This window comes from Mesoplodon densirostris, chromosome 13, assembly GCF_025265405.1.
Source record: "Mesoplodon densirostris isolate mMesDen1 chromosome 13, mMesDen1 primary haplotype, whole genome shotgun sequence".
Classification (NCBI taxonomy): Eukaryota; Metazoa; Chordata; class Mammalia; order Artiodactyla; family Ziphiidae; genus Mesoplodon; species Mesoplodon densirostris.
In genome coordinates, this window is record NC_082673.1 from 32475164 (window position 1) to 32494353 (window position 19190).

General features: G+C 38.9%; 1 protein-coding gene across 3 annotated transcripts in view; it reads left to right on the forward strand.

Annotated features, from left to right (window-relative positions):
- The first annotated feature begins 5560 nt into the window (after positions 1 to 5560).
- Positions 5561 to 19190, forward strand: part of DECR1 (2,4-dienoyl-CoA reductase 1) — a 47656-nt gene continuing 34026 nt past the window's right edge. For all 3 annotated transcript variants that reach the window (XM_060116362.1, XM_060116361.1, XM_060116363.1), the window contains exons 1-5: positions 5561 to 5644; positions 15973 to 16175; positions 17747 to 17804; positions 17932 to 18018; positions 19011 to 19158. In XM_060116362.1, the coding sequence (XP_059972345.1) occupies positions 5594 to 5644; positions 15973 to 16175; positions 17747 to 17804; positions 17932 to 18018; positions 19011 to 19158 (547 nt within the window). In that variant the 5' untranslated portion in view covers positions 5561 to 5593. The remainder of the gene's footprint in view (positions 5645 to 15972; positions 16176 to 17746; positions 17805 to 17931; positions 18019 to 19010; positions 19159 to 19190) is intronic.

A 19190-nucleotide genomic window follows, 5' to 3' on the forward strand; every position in this document is an offset into this window, starting at 1 on the left:
TGTCACATTTTGTTCATCCTAAGTTTACGTGGTAATTGGAGTGACCATCTGTGTTAACTAATTGGTTTTATCCAAAGGACAAGTAAACTTCTCATATCTTTATGACGGGAGGTAATTTTGCAAGTTGGAGCTGGAGGTCCTCCGAAGTTAGGCTCCAACCTTCCCACAGAAACTAGAAGATGGGGTACTCTCTTTCTTGATAATTACATTTCTAAGAAATGGCCCCCAGGTCTCTGAGAAAGACATTGCTGGATTGTAAAGCTATCAAGAAGTTTAGTTAGCTTTATAAAAAAGATTTACATTCATTTCAAAGAGAAAGAGAAAGAATTTACAATTAAAACTTTTCTAAAGTTAATGCTCTAAAAAAAGGGAGATAACGGAGTTTTTCCCCTTAGTTTCAACAGGGAGAATTGTCTATTATTTTTAATTTGTATCCCCATTACTGTACCAAACTAAGTGGGACTGATCACCCTCTTCAACCTCTTCCCCTTGAGCAGAAGCTGTGAGGCATAATTTTGTACAAACAGAACTTGGTAAACTTATTTTGGACACTATATGTCAGGTTTTTGTAAAACTCTCTAACAAAAGTTTAAATAGCATTGAATGTAATTTCTAGACAATAATGCTTGAGCAGGAATTTTGTAAGTTTTTTCCCTTTTTTTTTTCTCCCTTGGAGTAGTTTATCTTCTATAATAATCTTGTTGAACTTGCTTAATAGTAAGAGACTGTGATTGCATGGGAAAAGAAAAAATCATTATATAGTGATGGCGGGGGGGGGGGGTTCCCCCTAATCCTGGGTTAACAATTGCCTTTCTCCATGTGCATGATAACAGTGAGCGTTTACTGGCTCTTTTCTATATGCCAGGCCCTATTCTAAGTGCTTTAAATATGTTATTTCATTTAAACCTGTATAGAACCTTACAAAGTAAACACTCTTCTTATCTGTACTTTACAGATAAGAAAATCAAACAGAGTTCATAACTTGCTGCACATTAGGCATCTAGTGAGACCTGTAGCTTGGCTTGAACCTCAGCAGTCTGACTCCCATATTTACACCCTACTAGCAATGGCTGCGAGCTGGGCCCCAGAGCCAGACAGCTCTGGGCTCACATACTATCACTGTTAGCTGGGAAGTTTGCCTAGTTGTTCTGTGCCTCAGTTTTTCAAATGGGGATAATAATAGTATAAACCTGTGAATGAAGAATGTTGCCTGCCATATCAGTAAACAAAGGATGTTACAGCCATAAAGCCATCACATTACAGCCACCCCTTACAGTGAGCCCTGAGGGAACTCAGGATGGAAACAGGCTGCCCACTGCCCAGCCCTCAGCTGCTGTAACCACCCCTGACAGTGCACCCTGAGAGGACTCAGGATGGGGAAGAACAGGATACTGACCCTGGTTGGTTACGGCACATATCAAAGGAATGATTTCAGTGAGCCCAGACTCTTGCATCTTCTCATACATAGAAAAGTGCTAAATTCCTTAACTTGAGATGTCTGGTTTTCTTTAATTAACAGCAATCTTTTGAAGTTCCTACTACCTGGTCTTTGTTGCAAAAACTCCTGTATATCCTGGCTCCTCCTTTACCCTTTTGGAGCAGTCTCTCAGAGCTATATGAGAGGCTGTGTCCTGGCTTAAGTCCTCAGTTTTGTCTGCCAAATAAAACATAATTCTCAACTTTTAGGTTTTGTGTTTTGTTTTGTTTTGTTTTTTTCAGTCGACAACCTCATGAAACCTCATGAGGATTACTGATATGTGTGCACAGGATGCTGAAGAGTTTGACAAAGAGAAAAAAGTTGAGAGATATTAGCTTTCATTAATAATATATCCTCAGTCCTTGAAGTCAAACCTCATGGCTCCAGCCTAACTGAAATAACTCACTGCATTTGGAAAGGTCTCTTTCTTTCATGCCCCCAGTCTATTCCTTGGTAGTGACTGTCAATGCTATAAGTTCTCTAAATTATATTTATGGTACTGGCTTTAGAAATGGCAACAGTCTCAGTGCTTACAAATTCATGCAACAAATGTTTCTTGAGGGCTCACTATGCTACCAGTCATTTGCTAGATATGGGAGATAGAAAGATAGTAAATAAAAGACACTCACCCCCACACTTCCCCTCTAATACAAAAAAGAGAGATGCAACTGCAACTGTGACAAGAGCTACAAAAGGGAAATTCAGGGCTCTATGAAAATGTAGAACAAGGTGGATTTACCTGAAGCTAGTAAACTTCAGGTCCCCTCACTTGCACAATCCTTCCAAGGACACAGAGCCATTTATTTTTTAGTAAAAGTTGCAAGATATCTTAACACTTGTGGTTAAAATAACTTTTCATTCCACTTCTGTTTGTCAAAACTCCTCTCCTGTTGGATGATGTTGGGGTGACCACCAGCAGTTGGGGGATTTGCTAAGAGGAAGTTGAATTGGGGATAGCTTAGACTAAATGAGAAATATTTTGTGATTAGTTGTCTCTTCTGTATAGGCGTAAGTAAATTTTAGTTGTACTGCTATAGGACTATCTTCCAGAAATATACTTTCTCTGTACCCTGTGACATCCATGTCTAGGCCAGAGGTGGTATTGAGATATAGATATGTCCCAACGTGTCCAGTCCTGGAAGAATATGAGGATTGAAGGAGAAGCAAAGTTTGAAATGTTTGAAGTGTATGGAATAAGAAGTTAGTATCAATTGTGTAAAATTGTAAGCAGAGGATATGGTTTCATGGATGCATAGTCATAATGGAAGTTTTCCTTTGTCAGAAATATTCAGCAATATAGTACTTACTGTTATGATGCACCATACTTTTTGTGTGTGTATGATGGGAATTGGACACAACAGAATTTATCAGAATTTCTGCCTATGCAGGATACAAATCTGTAGCAGTCCTATAAATAGCAAGTCTGTATACGTGTGCGGTCACATGATTTAGCACCCGAACTTTCTACTCCCTCTATAGAAAATGTGCTTACAAAATCTTTGATATATGAGGAGGTGATCAAAGACAATGCAGCCAAAAAAATGTAGGGGAAAAGTGTAAATAGTGGTATGGTAATTAAGCACTTAAGTAATTAAACATATTACCTTACTTTTCTGGATTGTATGAAATGTGTGATATTACAGATTTTTTTGACATTTGTAATTCGTTATGATTTCTTCTTACATTCTAAATTAATATTCATTTTTGTACCTAATTTGGTATTTTTTTTTCCTAAAGAAGGCTCCCAAAAGTGTGTAAGTATCAGATATCACCAAACTTGGATGCAACTCTAGCAGGGAGACCTAAACTAGTCCAGAAGTCAAGGTAACTTTCTGAGAAAATGACACTGAAGCTGACTCTTGATGTTGGAGGTCAGAGGCAGCCGCACTAAGATGGTAGTGTATTTATGTGTGTGTATGTGGGATGGGGATGGGAGGGAGAAAGTGTGAGGAACTGGGGTGCAGACGCTAAGGCTGAACCATGAGGAAGGATGGCAGAAGTCATGGTGTGTTCTTAGGCCCTGCAATTTCAAGAAAAGTTAAAAATTAAAAAAAATTAATATGATCATTTCTTTCGTGTCACATGCAAGACAGGTACAGTATATATGAATTTTCAACCCCATATTCAGGAGTGAAAGTAATATCATTTTACTTTATTTAAGTCCCATTCTTAGTCCTCATCCATCCGTCCATGATTGTGGGAAATTCAACCTTAGTCATCCTTAGAGTCCTGTTCTTTTCCTTCACTCTCAAGATCATGAGAAGGTGGGCTTTCTCTGAGGTATGTGTGTTAGTCCGTTCATGCTGCTATAACAAAATACCATCGACTGGGTGGTTTATAAACAACAGAAATGTATTTATTGCTCGCAGCTCTGGAGGCTGGAAGTCCAAGATCAGTGTGCCAACAGAGAGTCCCCTTCTGGTTTGCAACTGCTGACTTCTCATTGTAATACCATCGCTTTGGGGGTCATGATTGCAACATATGAATTTGGGGGGAACACTGATATTCACTTCATAGCAGCATGTGCTCTCCATCTTCTCCCAGAGTTTCCCTGTGGCATTGGTCTAACTGCCTACATTGTTAGTTAACTGGATAACTCACCCTGTATTGTCTGCCTCCCTTTCTTACTGGTATTCCAAAGTTCCCCAGTGAGTCAGTTGTAGTGGATCCTCCTCTCAGGATCTGCTTTGGAGGAACCCAACCTGAGACAATGAGTTAATACTGTAAGGACACTGTCAATGCCCTCCAGCCAAAGACCACCAGGGACACATCTATAGTTGAACCAGTTGGGTTTATTTATTTTTTTGCATCAAAGTAGGACACACACCATGGGATATCATGGGGTGTCTCTGAAAAAGTGTGTCAGAAAGGACCTATTATAGTATTTGGACTTGGCTGGATGGTTTGGGAGATGGTCTAAGGAAGCGGGGATTGGATACTGTCAGAAAGCACAGGCGATTCTATGAAGGAGAATCTCAATAAATCTTACCTATAGTGAGGGGAGACTAAAATGAAGTTAAAGTTGCAACTGGAAAAGAAATAGCCACTCATCTGGGCCAAGAGCTGGGCTGTCAGGTACTTGTGGGTGACAACCGGGAACTTGTTTTTGTCTGTGCTTAGACAAAATTGTGAAGTGGACTTGCTTTGTCTCACCTTCTGATCTCAGAGTAAACTTGTCTGAGGTTGGTATTCTGTGAGATGGTTTATGTCTAATAGATTAGCATGGTCTACCTGTGAATGCCAGGCCAGGTTCCGAAAGTCCAGTCCTGGTCTGCTTTTTAAATTTCTCAGCACTTAGAAAATGCAAGGCACTTAGTAAACTCTCAATGTCACATACCAGTCACCAGTCTGAAGTTAGGGCTTCACAAGCATCCTCTTTTAATCTTAACAATAATCTTGAGTTAGGTATGAATTATATTCACATTTTAGAAGCACGGAAGAAATGTGATCTGTGCTTATGCAGAATGTCAACAGGTACATTACATTAAGATGAAGAATGATAAACCAGAGATCTGCCCTTAATTCTGAAGTGAATATTATTAATCCCTTAGAGAGAAAAAGCAAAAGCAGGAGGGTCAGAGGCCCGCTGTCTCTCGGCAATAAGATAAAAGTCGATGTGTCCTTGGAAAAATCAAAGCTGCCCGGAATCTGCAACTTCTATTAGATTTCAGCCACTTCCCCTTAGGAATATGGAGGCTGTCTTAAATATATTATTATTCTGATGATGTGTGGTTCAGCTTGGACTTAAACATGCACTTCAGGAATAAACCTAAATTACTGAAAAAGCATTAGCCCTCCGGCAGTGTATACATGCCTTTTGTTTCTGCAGTCTTCAAACTTTTCTGGCACAGTAATTCGTCCACCAACACAAGGACATATAAACCGCCATTACCAGCCCTAGAAAAAACAATCCGGACAACAAAGGGAAAGACAGCAAGAAAAAGCGTGAGAGAGGCCAAGCGAGGCAGCGCCCTGGGGTTCAGACCCGGGTGCAAGGGCGCGAGGCGCCTCGGCCGCTAGGGCCTGCCCGCTCCCAGCCCAGCCCTCATAGCTCTAGGATTTCTGGCCCGCCCCCTGCGCCGCCCGCTTTTCCGGCCAGATGTTGGGAGGCTCTACATGGCGATGCTAGGCCGTGTCCTCTTTGCTTGGGGCCGCGGTCCTCGGCGGGTAAGGCGGCGCTGGACGGGCCGAGGGCCCTGCGCTTTCCCCGCAAACGCCCTGTCCGGGGGGCTAGCGGAACGAAGCGCAGAGCGTGGAGTCGCGTTACCGGGACGCTGGGAGCGAGGACAGGGTATCTCGCGGAGAGAGGACAGAGGACTGGGGTTTCTGGGGAATCTCGCGAGGAGCGGGAACCCGGGGACTGGGATTAAGTGGGAAGGTCGCTTTGTGGTGCTGTCGGAGGAAGTCCTGGTATATGTTTGTGTTTGGGGTGGGGGTGGGGGTGGGGGTGGGGTGGGGTGGGGTGGGGTGGGGGTGGGGTGGGGGTGGGGAGGGCACGCCGTGGTTCTCGCTGGTTCCCATTCCTAGTAGTTTCAAAGTTGTGTGTAAGTAGAAAGAGAGGACACTGTACACACCGGCCTTTAGAGGAGTGGGAGAGGGACGGGGTGGGGAGTGGGGGCCCAGAGGGAGCATTGGCCTTCTCTGTAGTTTTTTTTTTTTTTTAATGAAGGAATTCTTTCAAGTGTTAGTTGTTCAGTTAAACATTAATACAAACATATTCACATAAAAAACTTCCCTTCCTAGAGATAATGCTGGGCGAGCTGCATCTCAGGCTGGCTTCCACCACTTCCACTCTCATAATTTTGTTTTGTTTTGTCAATATCTCTCCACTAGACCAATAATCAAAATAAAGTGTGCAAGAGAAGACAGCTAGAAGGGGGAAGAAAGAGAAAGGAAAATAAAAAAGTCATATCCAAGACAGCCCCTTCCCCCAACTAAATTAAAAAAAAAATCTTAGTGAGCTAAACTAAACTAAACCAGAGTTCACAATTTCCTTAGCCAGGTAGAAAAATTAATCTGCCAACTGTGAAAAAACTTTTTTTTCAGTTAGAATGGGCAGCCATGGTTTTCTTTTTTGAAAAACATGGACAAATTCCAAATGTGAACACAAGGAAATGGTATAATGAGTCTCTGAAGTAAGAAAGAAATTCCTTTTAAAAAGTGAAATTTGTTCAAGGTTAGGGTTTTGTTGATACTGTTTTCTCTTATAAAGATTTAGGTTATAGGTTATTGTAAAAGAAAGCTACATTTTCAGATCCCTTCATAAAGAACTCTCTCATTTGAATCCTACCATGGCTCTGTAAAGAAGAAAAGTCTTCAGAGAATTTTTTTTTTATTAGTCTCTGCTTTACAACAAAGTGAATCAGTCATACATATACATCTGTTCCCACATCCCCTCCCTCCTGCGGCTCCCTCCCTCCCACCCTCCCCATCCCACCCCTCCAGGCGGCCACAAAGCACCGAGCCGATCCCCCCGCGCCACGTGGCCACCCCCCCACCATCCATCCACCCCACGCCCGGCAGTGTATACAAGTCCATGCCTCTCCCCCGCCCCGTCACAGCCCCCCGACCATATCCCAAGCCCACCCCCAGTAGGTCTGTGTCTCTATTCCTGTTTTACCCCTAAGTTCTTCATGACATTTTTTTTTCTTAAATTCCATATATATGTGCTAGCATACGGTATTTGTCTTTCTCTTTCTGACTTACTTCACTCTGTATGACAGACTCTAGGTCTATCCACCTCATTACAAATAGCTCAGTTTCGTTTCTTTTTATGGCTGAGTAATATTCCATTGTATATATGTGCCACATCTTCTTTATCCATTCATTTTTTTTTTTAAAACACAAATCATTAGGATTGTAGTAATAAGGTCACACAGACCGTATCCCAGCTCTTCTGACACCATTAGACAATACAGCATGAGAGGGAGAAAATGAACTCATTTAAAAATTAACTGTAATCTGACAGTTGTGAAATTCCTTTGCTTAAGAAAAATGGAAGTTTTGAGGCTGGGGGTTTGAAGGCAAGAGAGGCCCTTATAGGTGGTGTTTCTCTCCTTCCTGGCACATGCAGGCTTGGGTGTGAATTACTGGGAAAGGAAAAGTCTTCACATCTGTTAAGTGGGAGATTGTTCCAGGCAGCATAATGTTTCTGTGAGCAAATACAAGTTTTTTCAGTTAAAGCCCCTGATTTGAATATTTTAGTTACCAAGAAACTGAGAAATGTTTCCTTTGTCATACATCCTATTTATGAAGTGCTGTATTGTGCTGTTAGCTAGTAGGGTTCAGTTCAGTGTAGCGTTTAATGAGAACTGGCTCTGTGCCTGCCCTGGGGATGCAAAGGTTAAAAAAAAGTATGAAACTTGCTCTCAAGTTGCTCTCAGTTTTTTTTTAAAATAAATAAATAAATATATTTATTTATTTATTTATTTATTTATTTATGACTGCGTTGGGTCTTCCTTGTGGTGCGAGGGCTTCTTATTGCAGTGGCTTCTCTTGTTGTGGAGCACAGGCTCTAGGCACACGGGCTTCGGTAATTGTGGCACATGGGCTCAGTAGTTGTGGCTCGTGGGCTCTGGAGTGCAGGCTCAGTAGTTGTGGCGCACGGGTTTTTTGCTCCATGGCACGTGGGATCTTCCCGGACCAGGGCTCAAACCCATGTACCCTGCCTTGGCAGGCGATTCTTAACCACTGCACCACCAGGGAAGTCCCGCTTTCAGTTTTAATGAGGAAAACATTCACTCATTCAGAAGTTTATCAAGAAATGCTAATTAAGTGCCTACAAAGTGTTGGGCATTCTTTGGCGATCCTTACTTGAAAAGTATCTCTACCATCCTTGAGCTAATAGCCTCATATGTATTTTTCAAGTTATGGATAATAACTCATGAATGGACCTTGAAATAATTTAGTGGAACAAAATGAGTTTAAGAAAAATAAAGTGGAATGGAGTAGAAAATAAAATGGAATAGAGTAGAAAACCTAATGTAGTAAGGTTAAGTTTACTTTGTGAAACTTTTTTTTTTTTAATTTACTATTCTTCCCTTCATAAATTCATTCTTTGATATCTGTGGTGCACATTGCTTTTTCTTTTTCCTTTTTTTTAATCAAGAGTAATAACTACTATTTTTATAAAAATGATACCCGGCCAATATGAATTCAAGTAATATAGTTAAATTAAAACAAGCAAAGTAACACATGTTCCCAAACTGGCCACCCAGAAATAACTGGGGTTAACATTTGGCTAACATCATTCCAGGCACCTGTTTGTGCTGGTAAAAGGATGGGTAGATAGGCATAATTTTGCTTGGATGTATCACATTTATTTTTCCCATTGAACTTCATCAACATTGTTTCATTGTCTTCTGATGCTGATTATTGTCAAGAAGAAGTGTAAGGCCAGCTGGGTTTTTTTTTCCTCTTGTTTGTGTTTTGAGTTTTCTTTCTTTCCTCCCTCCCTCCCTCTTCCCCCCCTTTCTTTCCTTTCCTTTCCTTTCTTTTATTTCTCTCTTTCATTTTTCTATAGAGAAAGCCTAAGAAATCTTTCTTTACCCATCTCAGAATTTCGGAATATAAGCTTCCTGGAGGCAAGGATTTTCGTGTGATTTGTTCACTGTTGTATGCCCAGAGAGCACAGAGTAAATATGGAATATCTGTCACACGACTGAATGCATGTACTGTGTGGTGTATAAGGCATATTTCTTACTAGATCCTCATTCAGAATATGTCTGAAAAATGATATTCTAGTGGGTCATCACCAGACATCAACAGAGTGTGAAAATGCAGATGTTTATTAGAATGCATATATGAACAAAGCAGTGTGTGCCTAGAGGAGGCAGGGAAGGCTTCATGGAGGAGGTGGGCTCCTAGAGCTCACTTTTGAAGGAGTTGCAGTGTACAGGATCCCAAAGATAATCTAGATGTAAGGAATTGCATGTATCAAGAAGTGAAGAAGCATGACCTATTTTTAAAAATTCAAGTGTTTTGGCATTGTGGACTTTGCAAAGTATTGGAGTCAGAGAGAAGTTCATGGAGATGAGACGGGACAGGTTGCTGGGGGACCAGGGCATGGTGGGCTTCACTTATTTATGTGGCAAATTGAGCATTTACTATATGTTAAGCACTGTACTAGGGATATGAGCATGAGAAAAAGAGCTGATTCCTGCTCTCAGGAAGCTTAAGAATCTAGTAACATTATAGTATATTATGGTATGTGTTATGATGAGTGTTCTTGATCTTAGAGGGGGTACAAATAAATAACATCCCTCTTCTCCCGTCTGAAAAAACAGAGTAAAGATGGAGGCCAAAGTACCACTTGTTACAGTTTGGTATTAGAGCCAATTCTAACTGGATTTCCTGAATTAGGCAGACTTATCATCTGAGGAGGAACATTTGCTTTCTGAGGGCAGCTAGCTCCCAAGAGGGAGAAGGTTTAAGAAGGACTACTCATGCCCAATTATTCTCTCAAAATTTGCTGGTCAGATAAACCATTTCCAGGGGGACAGGGTGACTAAGGGGGCAAAAAGAAGCCTGGAGTTAAACTAACTCAGCTCCCCTCCTGGAGGGAAATGAAACATCAGGATTAGGGAAGAAACATTTCCCATCCACAGTGGGAGAAGTGTACAGTTTTAAGGAGTATAGGGGCTTCCCTGGTGGTGCAGTGGTTAAGAGTCCACCCGCCAATGCAGGGAACACAGGTTCGAGCCCTGGTCCGGGAAGATTGCACATGCCACGGAGCAACTAAGCCCGCGCGCCACAGCTACTGATCCTGTGCTCTAGAGCCCGTGAGCCACAACCACTGAAGCCCACGCACCTAGAGCCCGTGTTCTGCATCAAGAGAAGCCACCGCAATGAGAAGCCCATGCACTGCACCAAAGAGTAGACCCCACTTGCCGCAACTAGAGAAAGCCCGTGTGCAGCAATGAAGACCCAGTGCAGCCAAAAATAAAATAAATAAAATAAGTAAATTAAAAAAAATCACTTTAAGGAGTATAATTTTGGGGTTTTACATATAAGCTGGGACCTGAAGGATTAGTAGAAGTTAGTCAGGGGGAGGAGTAAGAGTAAGAAAGTTCTAGGCAGGAGAGTGGCCTATGTGAAGGCACAGACTAGATTATAGGTAGCAAGTAAGGAGGCAGGTGGTGAGAGACAGGCCAGGGAGCAGCCTGTGAGCCACATTAAGGAGTGAGAGCTTTGTCCTGAAGGCCTGGGAATAGGGGTGAGAATGGAAGCAACCTGGGTAATCTCTCCAGATGAGAGGCCATGGTGGCTTCAACTAAGGAATGGCAGTACATGAGAGACTTGAAGTCTGGTGATATTTAAAAGAGATATATTGAGAGGTCTTGATGATTGGTGGTAGGGGGTGAGGAAGGAAGATTGGGCCATGCTGAGGAGGTGAATGGCACCATCAGAATTGTGAGCAGGAAAGTATTATCATCAGGTGAGACTTGAGATGGGGATACTAGAGTGCAAGTATAAGTGATAAGGGTCTGAACTAAGGGCAGTTGTTGGAGCTATTTAGGACTAAAATGAACCGAACTTAGTGGTTTGGGTATGTGGTGTAAGATGAAGCCCAGATTTCTATTTTTGATCCCTGAGCTAAGGGAAATGCTACTCTCTGAGAGAGAGCATTTATGAGAGGGAGCCAGAGGGAAGAGAGGGGTAAGTGATATATCTTGAACATGTTAAAGGGCCTCTAGGACTTCCAAGCTGGTATACAGATAATTTGATTAAGTTATAGAGGTGGTGGTGAGAATGATAATTCTGTTGGGAGTATTTGGGAAGCCTCAGCCTTGAATGATGACTGTTGAGTGATGGTGGGGATCAATTTGTTGTTGTTGTTGTTGTTTTTTTTTTGGTGGGGATCAATTTGTATAAAGGTAAAAAGGTAGAAACAATTTGTGTTTGGGGAACCCTGCATATTTTGGTTTTTTGAGTATAAATTTCAAGGTGGAAAAGCAGAGGGAGATGAGGCTGGAGAGATGGACAAGAGCCAGGTCATAATGACTTGCTGTGCTGGGTGAAGCTAAAGAATCTGGACTTTATGCAGGGAGTCACTGAAGGATCTTAAGGGTAGAAGTACCATGAGCAGGTTTGCAGTACTCTGGAGCGCAGCATTGCAGATATGTTGGGGTAAAGGGAGACTGGAGGACAGAGACCACATAATGGATGATGTAGCATAGGCCCTTAGTATTTGTGAATGATGGAAGATAGGGACCTTTGAACTCAGGCAGTGGACGGAGAGTAAAGATACTGACAGGGGAGGTAAAATACATGGGACTTGGAGAGGAATGGAATATATTAGGTGAAGAGAAAGAGGATGTGAAGGAGTCCCTAGAGGGAATCACTTGGATGAATGGTAGCCTCAGAGCTCAAATATTAATGTGAAGAAATTTCAAAACAAACTCCCTTCCAAAACTATAAAGCTAACTTCGTAATGTTAAAAAAAATCTAGATCTCAGATTATTCCCCACAGGTCATTATAAAGCACATCAAAAAAAGGAGGGGAATTCTAAAGTTAGCCAGGGTTTCCTAGAGCTCATATTAGAAGGCATTTCATTGGTGTTTGGCAAACCTTAGTTTTTAAAGAAAATTCCAGGTAGAAAATAATCAGCAATCTTAGCTGTCCTATATTCTCTTCCTAAGATGATAACTTACTTTGAGATTAGAAATGCCTGTGTAAATATAAGTAAGTTAAGAGTAAGGGGACAGCTATACTTTGATCCCTTCCAGCATGGGGAAGCTCCCACATTGCCTTGCATCTAAAACAGTGATAGAAATGTAGGCTTTCACAGTTTGTGAAATGATGTTGCCGTTTACCTTTAGCCCTGATTTATTTTATTCTCTGTGCTTCAAAATTGTATTTCCAACTGCAGATTAGATATCTACACCAGAATAGTCCACAGGCATCCGAGGTGGAGCATTTCTAATACAGAACTGGTTATCTTCAGTTCTCCACCTTGAATCTTTTCGTGTCAGCCCAATCATTTCAGTAACAGCATCACTCTACATGCAGCTATTTAAACTAGAAAACTCTGTCATCTTCAGCTCTTCCCTTCTTGCTCACCATTTCCAGCTGGTTGGCTTCTGAGTTCAGGCTAATCAGCATGTTAAATATGTGTGGTAAATGTTGTCTTGATTTCTGCTGTCATTATTTCTCACTTAGACTAATGCCTTTTGTCTGACTCATATCTATTTCCTTCTAGCTCACAGTTAAATCTTATTCTTTCCAAAACACAAAGGCAATGCAAAAAGTAGCAGAGGTATTGAGGTGAAGCTGAGAGAAGTGGAAAAGGTTCTATCCACCAAATGGCCTTGATCAAAGGGAGAGACCTCTTTGTCTGCTTTTAGTGAAATAGGTCAATGTGTGCTGAGGTTGGACTTTGAGGCAAGAAGAAATAATTGGATCAGGCAATATTATGTACAATAGTAATTCACTATATCCTCATTTTCTGGGACCTTCCCATCTGCAAGTAATCTTATTTGCTAACTTCTTACCCCTTCTATGATGGCATCCAGTCTAAATCATCATCTCTTACCTGGCCTGGTATAAAAATATTATACTTACTCTCCCTGCTTTTAGTTTTGCCTCCTGCATTCCATTCTCAACTTAGTAGCCAGAACAATTCTCTAAAAACTTAAGGCAGCTCATGTCAGTCCGCTGCTCAAAACTTTGGAGAGTTTCCCACTTGACTTGAGTATAATTGTAAGTCCACGTAGTGGTTGACTCAGCCTGTGTGATCCAGTCCCCTTTACCTCATTGACCTCACCTCCTGTCCCTCTTTCTCTTCCCTCCTTCTACTTCAGCCACACTGGCCCTCCGATTCTTCCTAATGTGCTAGTCATGCTTCCTTCTCAGGGCCTTTGCTTTTAGTTTTCCCTCTGCCTGAAAGGACCATGCGACTCATCCCCTCACTCCCTTTAGGTCTTTGCTCAGATGTCACCTCGATGAGACCTTTGCTGACCACTCTATTTAAAATAGCAACACTCTACCCATATCCTATGCCTTATCTTTCCCCACAGCAACATATTAACTTTTAATATACTCTATATTTCACTTAATTTATCTTCCCTCCCGCCCAAAGATAATCTCTCTTAGGGTAGAATATTGTATCTGTTTTGCTCACTGCTGTATTGCCATTGCCTAGAACAGTGTCTGGGGCATAGCAAATGCTCAGTAAAAACATGCTAAAGATAAATAAAATGAGTTAACACTATAATCATAATATCATGTTTATCTCTAATACTTTTTCATACAAGCAAATTCCCAAATCAGAACAAACTCTTTTCAAGGGTTTGTTATGCTATGTTGTAAACTGTTACATTGTAGACACTTATTAGGAATTTCTATTTCAAATGCGATTATTTATACCTTTATAACCTTTCCTCTGTGAGGTTGAGAAAATGTTTTAAAATAATAAGAAAAGAAAGTTTATATGCAAATATCTTGCTTAATTTATCTTTCATAAAGTACCAGTTAAAATTCCCTATACAAATCAATACTAAATAAATAAAAATTCATCTTAGCGCTTTTGGGAAATTAGAACACATTTTTTCATTATTACTAGGTAATGATAAACTCACCAGCCTACTTGTGCAAATTTCCTGATTCATCATCTTAATGTAATAGTTCTGGAGTTGGTGGCAGCCTTAAGTAAAACTGCCATTTATGCAGATAAAGATTATTGTAAGTTGCTTGGATTATCATGCTTTGTCAAAAGGATACCAAAAAATGCATTGTCAACATGAAGGTAAACAAAATATAATGACTGGCACGGAGGATTACCAGATTTGCAAATTTATCTTTCACAATTATTTTATACATGTTTTCAAATTTTATCTTTCACTAACTTTTTTCCCTGGTTAAAAAATCAAATCATATTTATTGAATAGATTTTGAAATTACTAAGAACCAATCAAACTAACAAAAAGAACAAATAATCTTCCATTATCCCATCACCTAGACATACATAGTAACTGTGAAAGGTAATGAATGGACTCTGAAGTCAGACACATCTTCGATTTGAGTCTTTACTACTTATTATTATTTGTCTTTAAAAGTTAGTTACTTGACCTTTCTGTGCTTCAGTTTTCTCATCTATAAAATGGGAGTAACAATAGAATTTACCTTATAGGGTTGTTGAAAGTCCTTCATAGACCTGGCACATGGTAAATACTGAATCTACTACTAACTGTTGTTATTTTCTTCCAGTCTTTTTTCTAAGTATATATTTTTATTTATAGTTAAGAACATCCTGTATATTTCTTTTTTTACTTAACATCATATTATAAGCATTTTCTTGTTCAGTTTCTAGTTGATGAATAGCCTTATCCTAAATCAGTGACTACATTTCTATTTCTTTAGGGTAAATTTTAGACATCTCAGAACAACTAATGGCAGCCCATTTAACTTATAAGAATGCTCTAGCAGGAAATTATCGATTCTGGAATTTTAATCTTATAACCATAACCTGATGGGGAATATCAGATACCCGACTGGTGTGATCATTAAACTCAGTAGGAGCTCAGTGAGTAAAGAGAAGCAGTATACAAGGTCGTTATAATCTTGGTTTTGCAAGTTGGGCAACATACTTAACTTTTCTGGGCCCCTCCTGAACAATGGGATAAAAATAATACCTATCTCATGGAGTGGTGAAGATTAGTTTCTAATCCTGATAAATGGTAAACACTTAATGAATATTAGCTCTTTATTGTTTGTTATTATGGTTAACACTTAAAAGTTTGTTTTCATAATTAAAAGTGAGAGAATAGCAGTGATTTTGACAAGTAATATGAGAGTAAGCTGTAAAATATAAGATAGGGCAGTATAAATATTTTTCAGTTGAAAATGGTTTGATTTTTCCCCCCATTTTAAATATAACAAATATTTTTATCTGTTCTAAATTTATTATCCAGAAGACAACATAGGAAGAGGCATTTGGTTTAATAAATCTTATAAAGGACTTTTTATAATTTTCTTCAGTGATTCAAAGATGGAATGTGATTTTTATCCAAATTATTCTTGCTAAAAGACAAAAAGGCTTTATGTAAGTTTCTTTGAAGAATTTAAGCTAAATGCATAAACTAATAATGCTAGCATTTATAGAGTGCTTTCTGTGTGCTACACAATTTTCTAGGTTTATTATTCATATTAACTCATGAAATCCTTATAATGTCCTATGAGGAAGGTTCTGTTACTATCTCCAGTTATAGAAGAAACTGAGGCAAAAAGAGGTTAAATAACTTGCTGAAGGTTACATGACTAGGGAGAAAATTCTGCCCTGTGTAGTTGAGCTCCAAAGCCCATGCTTTTAACCACTCTACTGTTACTTAACATTCCAACAGAAAAAGAATAAAAATTGATTAAATACAGTACCAACATGTTTACAGTGAGTTTGTGTTAATCCAAGAATTTGATTAATATTAGAGTATGTTTAAAAAAATTCATATCTTTTGTGGGAATATAAGTATGCAAATTTCAATTCATTTTTTTCTTTTAGTTTTTTAGGTATGGAACAAAAATATTATATCAAAACAATGAAGATTTTCAGTCTAAATTCTTTCCACCCTTGCAAAAAGTGATGCTACCACCAAATAGTTTTCAAGGAAAAGTAGCATTCATTACTGGGGGAGGTACTGGCCTTGGTAAAGGAATGACAACTCATCTGTCCAGCCTAGGTGCACAGTGTGTGATAGCCAGCCGGTAAGTCAGTCTCAGCAAGTTGCCTGGCAAGAGTCTATTGAAGAATAATTCTGTGCCACAATATTGAAACACTATTTGCCAGGGTTGTTTGATTTGCGTCGTAATCTTCTATGAAATATCCTTTAGATTATTTAACTAAATCTCCTTGGAAAAAGTCAGTTATAATTTTTGATGATAGGGCATCCCTTGTGGCACAGTGGTTAAGAATACGCCTGCCAGTGCAGGGGACACGGGTTCGAGCCCTGGTCTGGGAAGGTCCCACATGCCGCAGAGCAGCTAAGCCCGAGCGCCACACTACTGAGCCTCTGTGCTAGAGCCCGTGAGCCACAACTACTGAAGCCTGTGTGCCACAACTACTGAAGCCCGTGCACCTAGAGCCCATGCTCTGCAACAAGAGAAGCCACAGCAGTGAGAAGCCCGTGCACCGCAGCGAAGAGTAGCCCTGGCTTGCTGCAACTAGAGAAAGTCCGCACACAGCAATGAAGACCCAATGCAGCCAAAAATAAATAAATTAATTAATTTAAAAAAATTTGTGATGATAGAAATAATGATTGATTATGGAACTGATGATATATATATTTCACAAATTCATTGATAGAATTTTTTCTGTATGTGAAGTTAAAAAGTACTATATTGAGGCTGCTTGTTTTCAGTGAGAGTGATTATAATTACTGATTCAGTGGATAGTTAACCTTGTACCAGGATAATGGATATAATGCTTCCATTTTCTATAAGATGGGCAGATATTTCAAAACAGCTGTTGTGATAAATGTAGGGAGGGTGAGACCACGTGGAAAGAATTTCTTATTTAGGCATGTCCCAGTACCTTATAACGATGTAAGTATAGAGGTTTAGAGACTGGTCAAAAAAATCTACCCCTTCTTCCAATTTTGAATAGTGTACAGTTTTTAGGTAGGCTAAGTAGTAACCTGAATGACAGGTCACTATGTAATTTACAGCGGGCAAAAGGAATTTCTTTCAGATGTTGTCTTTAATGCAAATTGGCCAGAACATTTTTTTTTTCATGTTGTAATGTGTCTAAGAGTGTTAAAATATTATTTTCTTTGTAACACTACATAATTTACATTATTTATTTTTTTCTGTTTCTCTCAAGAGCATAAGATTCTGACTGTATATAGTTGTCCAGACCCATCAATTTGATCTAAAATCTACTAACGTAGATTTTATACATAACATAGATTTTTTTATAGTTTAACGTAAGCTTACATCATTCCAGGAATGTATTTTCCTTCTAAAGCAGGCTTGGGCAAGGAAATACATAGAAATGAATATAATTAAGGAAATAATTTAAAATCTATGAGTAGATATAAAATAACTGGCTTAGAAGTAATTCAATAAATTAGTGTCACATATATGAAAATTGCTTAAATTTAACTTCTAGAAAATAAATGCATTCAAACTAACTTGTTTGTAGATATAGCTTTTCTATTGTCTCAAAAATTCATGTCATTAAGCTGTAGATTCTCTTTTTTAATTTATGATGTTAAAAAGAAAAATATAGCATGAAGTTATTTCAGAACTCATGCAAAGTACCATGTGTTTATTTCTAGAAAAATTGATGTTCTGAAAGCAACTGCAGAACAAATTTCTTCTCAAACTGGAAATAAGGTACATTAATAACAGTTACTTAAATCAGATTTAGGAATTATAGCATGCTTAAGTAATTTACTCATGCTCATGGATTAGGAAGTCTGAAAAAATGTAGGGTTCTTTTTTTCTCTTTGTTATTTTGCAGGTTCATGCAATTCAGTGTGATGTGAGGGATCCTGGTATGGTGCAAAGCACTGTGTCAGAGCTGATCAAAGTCGTAGGACATCCTGATGTAAGTGTAATGGTGATGAGGCAAAAGTATGAGGCCTTTGATGTTGATATCACCTACCAAGATGTATTAAGGAAATAAAATATTGATGTGAGCAAATGCTGTGTTAAGAAGCATCTATTTTCCATTGCTAGCAGAAAGCTAGCTCTGTTTAAATCAGGGAATAGATAAGGTGGACTGCTACACCATTTCCTTTCAGGAGTACTTAAAAAATACATTTACAATCATATAGAACAAACTTGATTTCACTTTATTTAATAAGATTATGAAATAAGAGCAGTTATCCAAGAGCACAATATCTAGTTTAAATGATTCATGCTCTTTGCTTTTTTTAAATAACTTTTGATTATCTCTGTCAGTGGAGGAGAATAATACAAACAAGGAAACCTACAAAAAAAATTCCAGATTTCTTCTTGTAAGACCTGAGATATGCATGGGTATTTTGCTTTTGTTTGGTTCACATATTGGAAAGAAACCATTTCTTCCAGTAGTCTCAAAGAGAGCACTTTTCTATGTTAAAGATATTTTCAGACAGACCAATAATGTATTATATTATTGGTGGAATAATAATATTCCACCGATAATAAGTGGAATCTTTATTGATATTGAAGAAGCAGGTCATCAACCAAGAATTTCATTAGCTAAATTAAGCCAAAATGATACCAGAAATTAAAGGCATTTTAATTAAGATTTCTTGAAATAAAGTATATCACATGGTAGATATGCTTAATCTATATTTATATTTTTAATAATAGACTCTACCCTAATTTTGAGATGGCGATTAGAACTCTAAAATTTGGTAAATAATAATAGGAAATTTTCACAGGCTCACAAAAGGTAAAACTGAACCAAATCTCATGGTATTTTTACATAGCAGACTGTGAACTTTAGCTTTATGATATTATTTGGATTTATAAGTTTCAAAAATAAAAGCCCTTTGGGGAAAATATTCTTCCTCATCTAAGTTTCTGTAACTTGCCTTAATCATTTATTAGATTGTGATAAACAATGCAGCAGGGAATTTTATTTCTCCCACTGAAAGACTGTCTCCTAATGCTTGGAAGACCATTACTGACATAGTTCTAAATGGCACAGCCTTTGTGACACTAGAAATTGGAAAGCAACTAATCAAAGCACAGAAAGGTATGTATATTTATTCTTTACATGTTTATTGG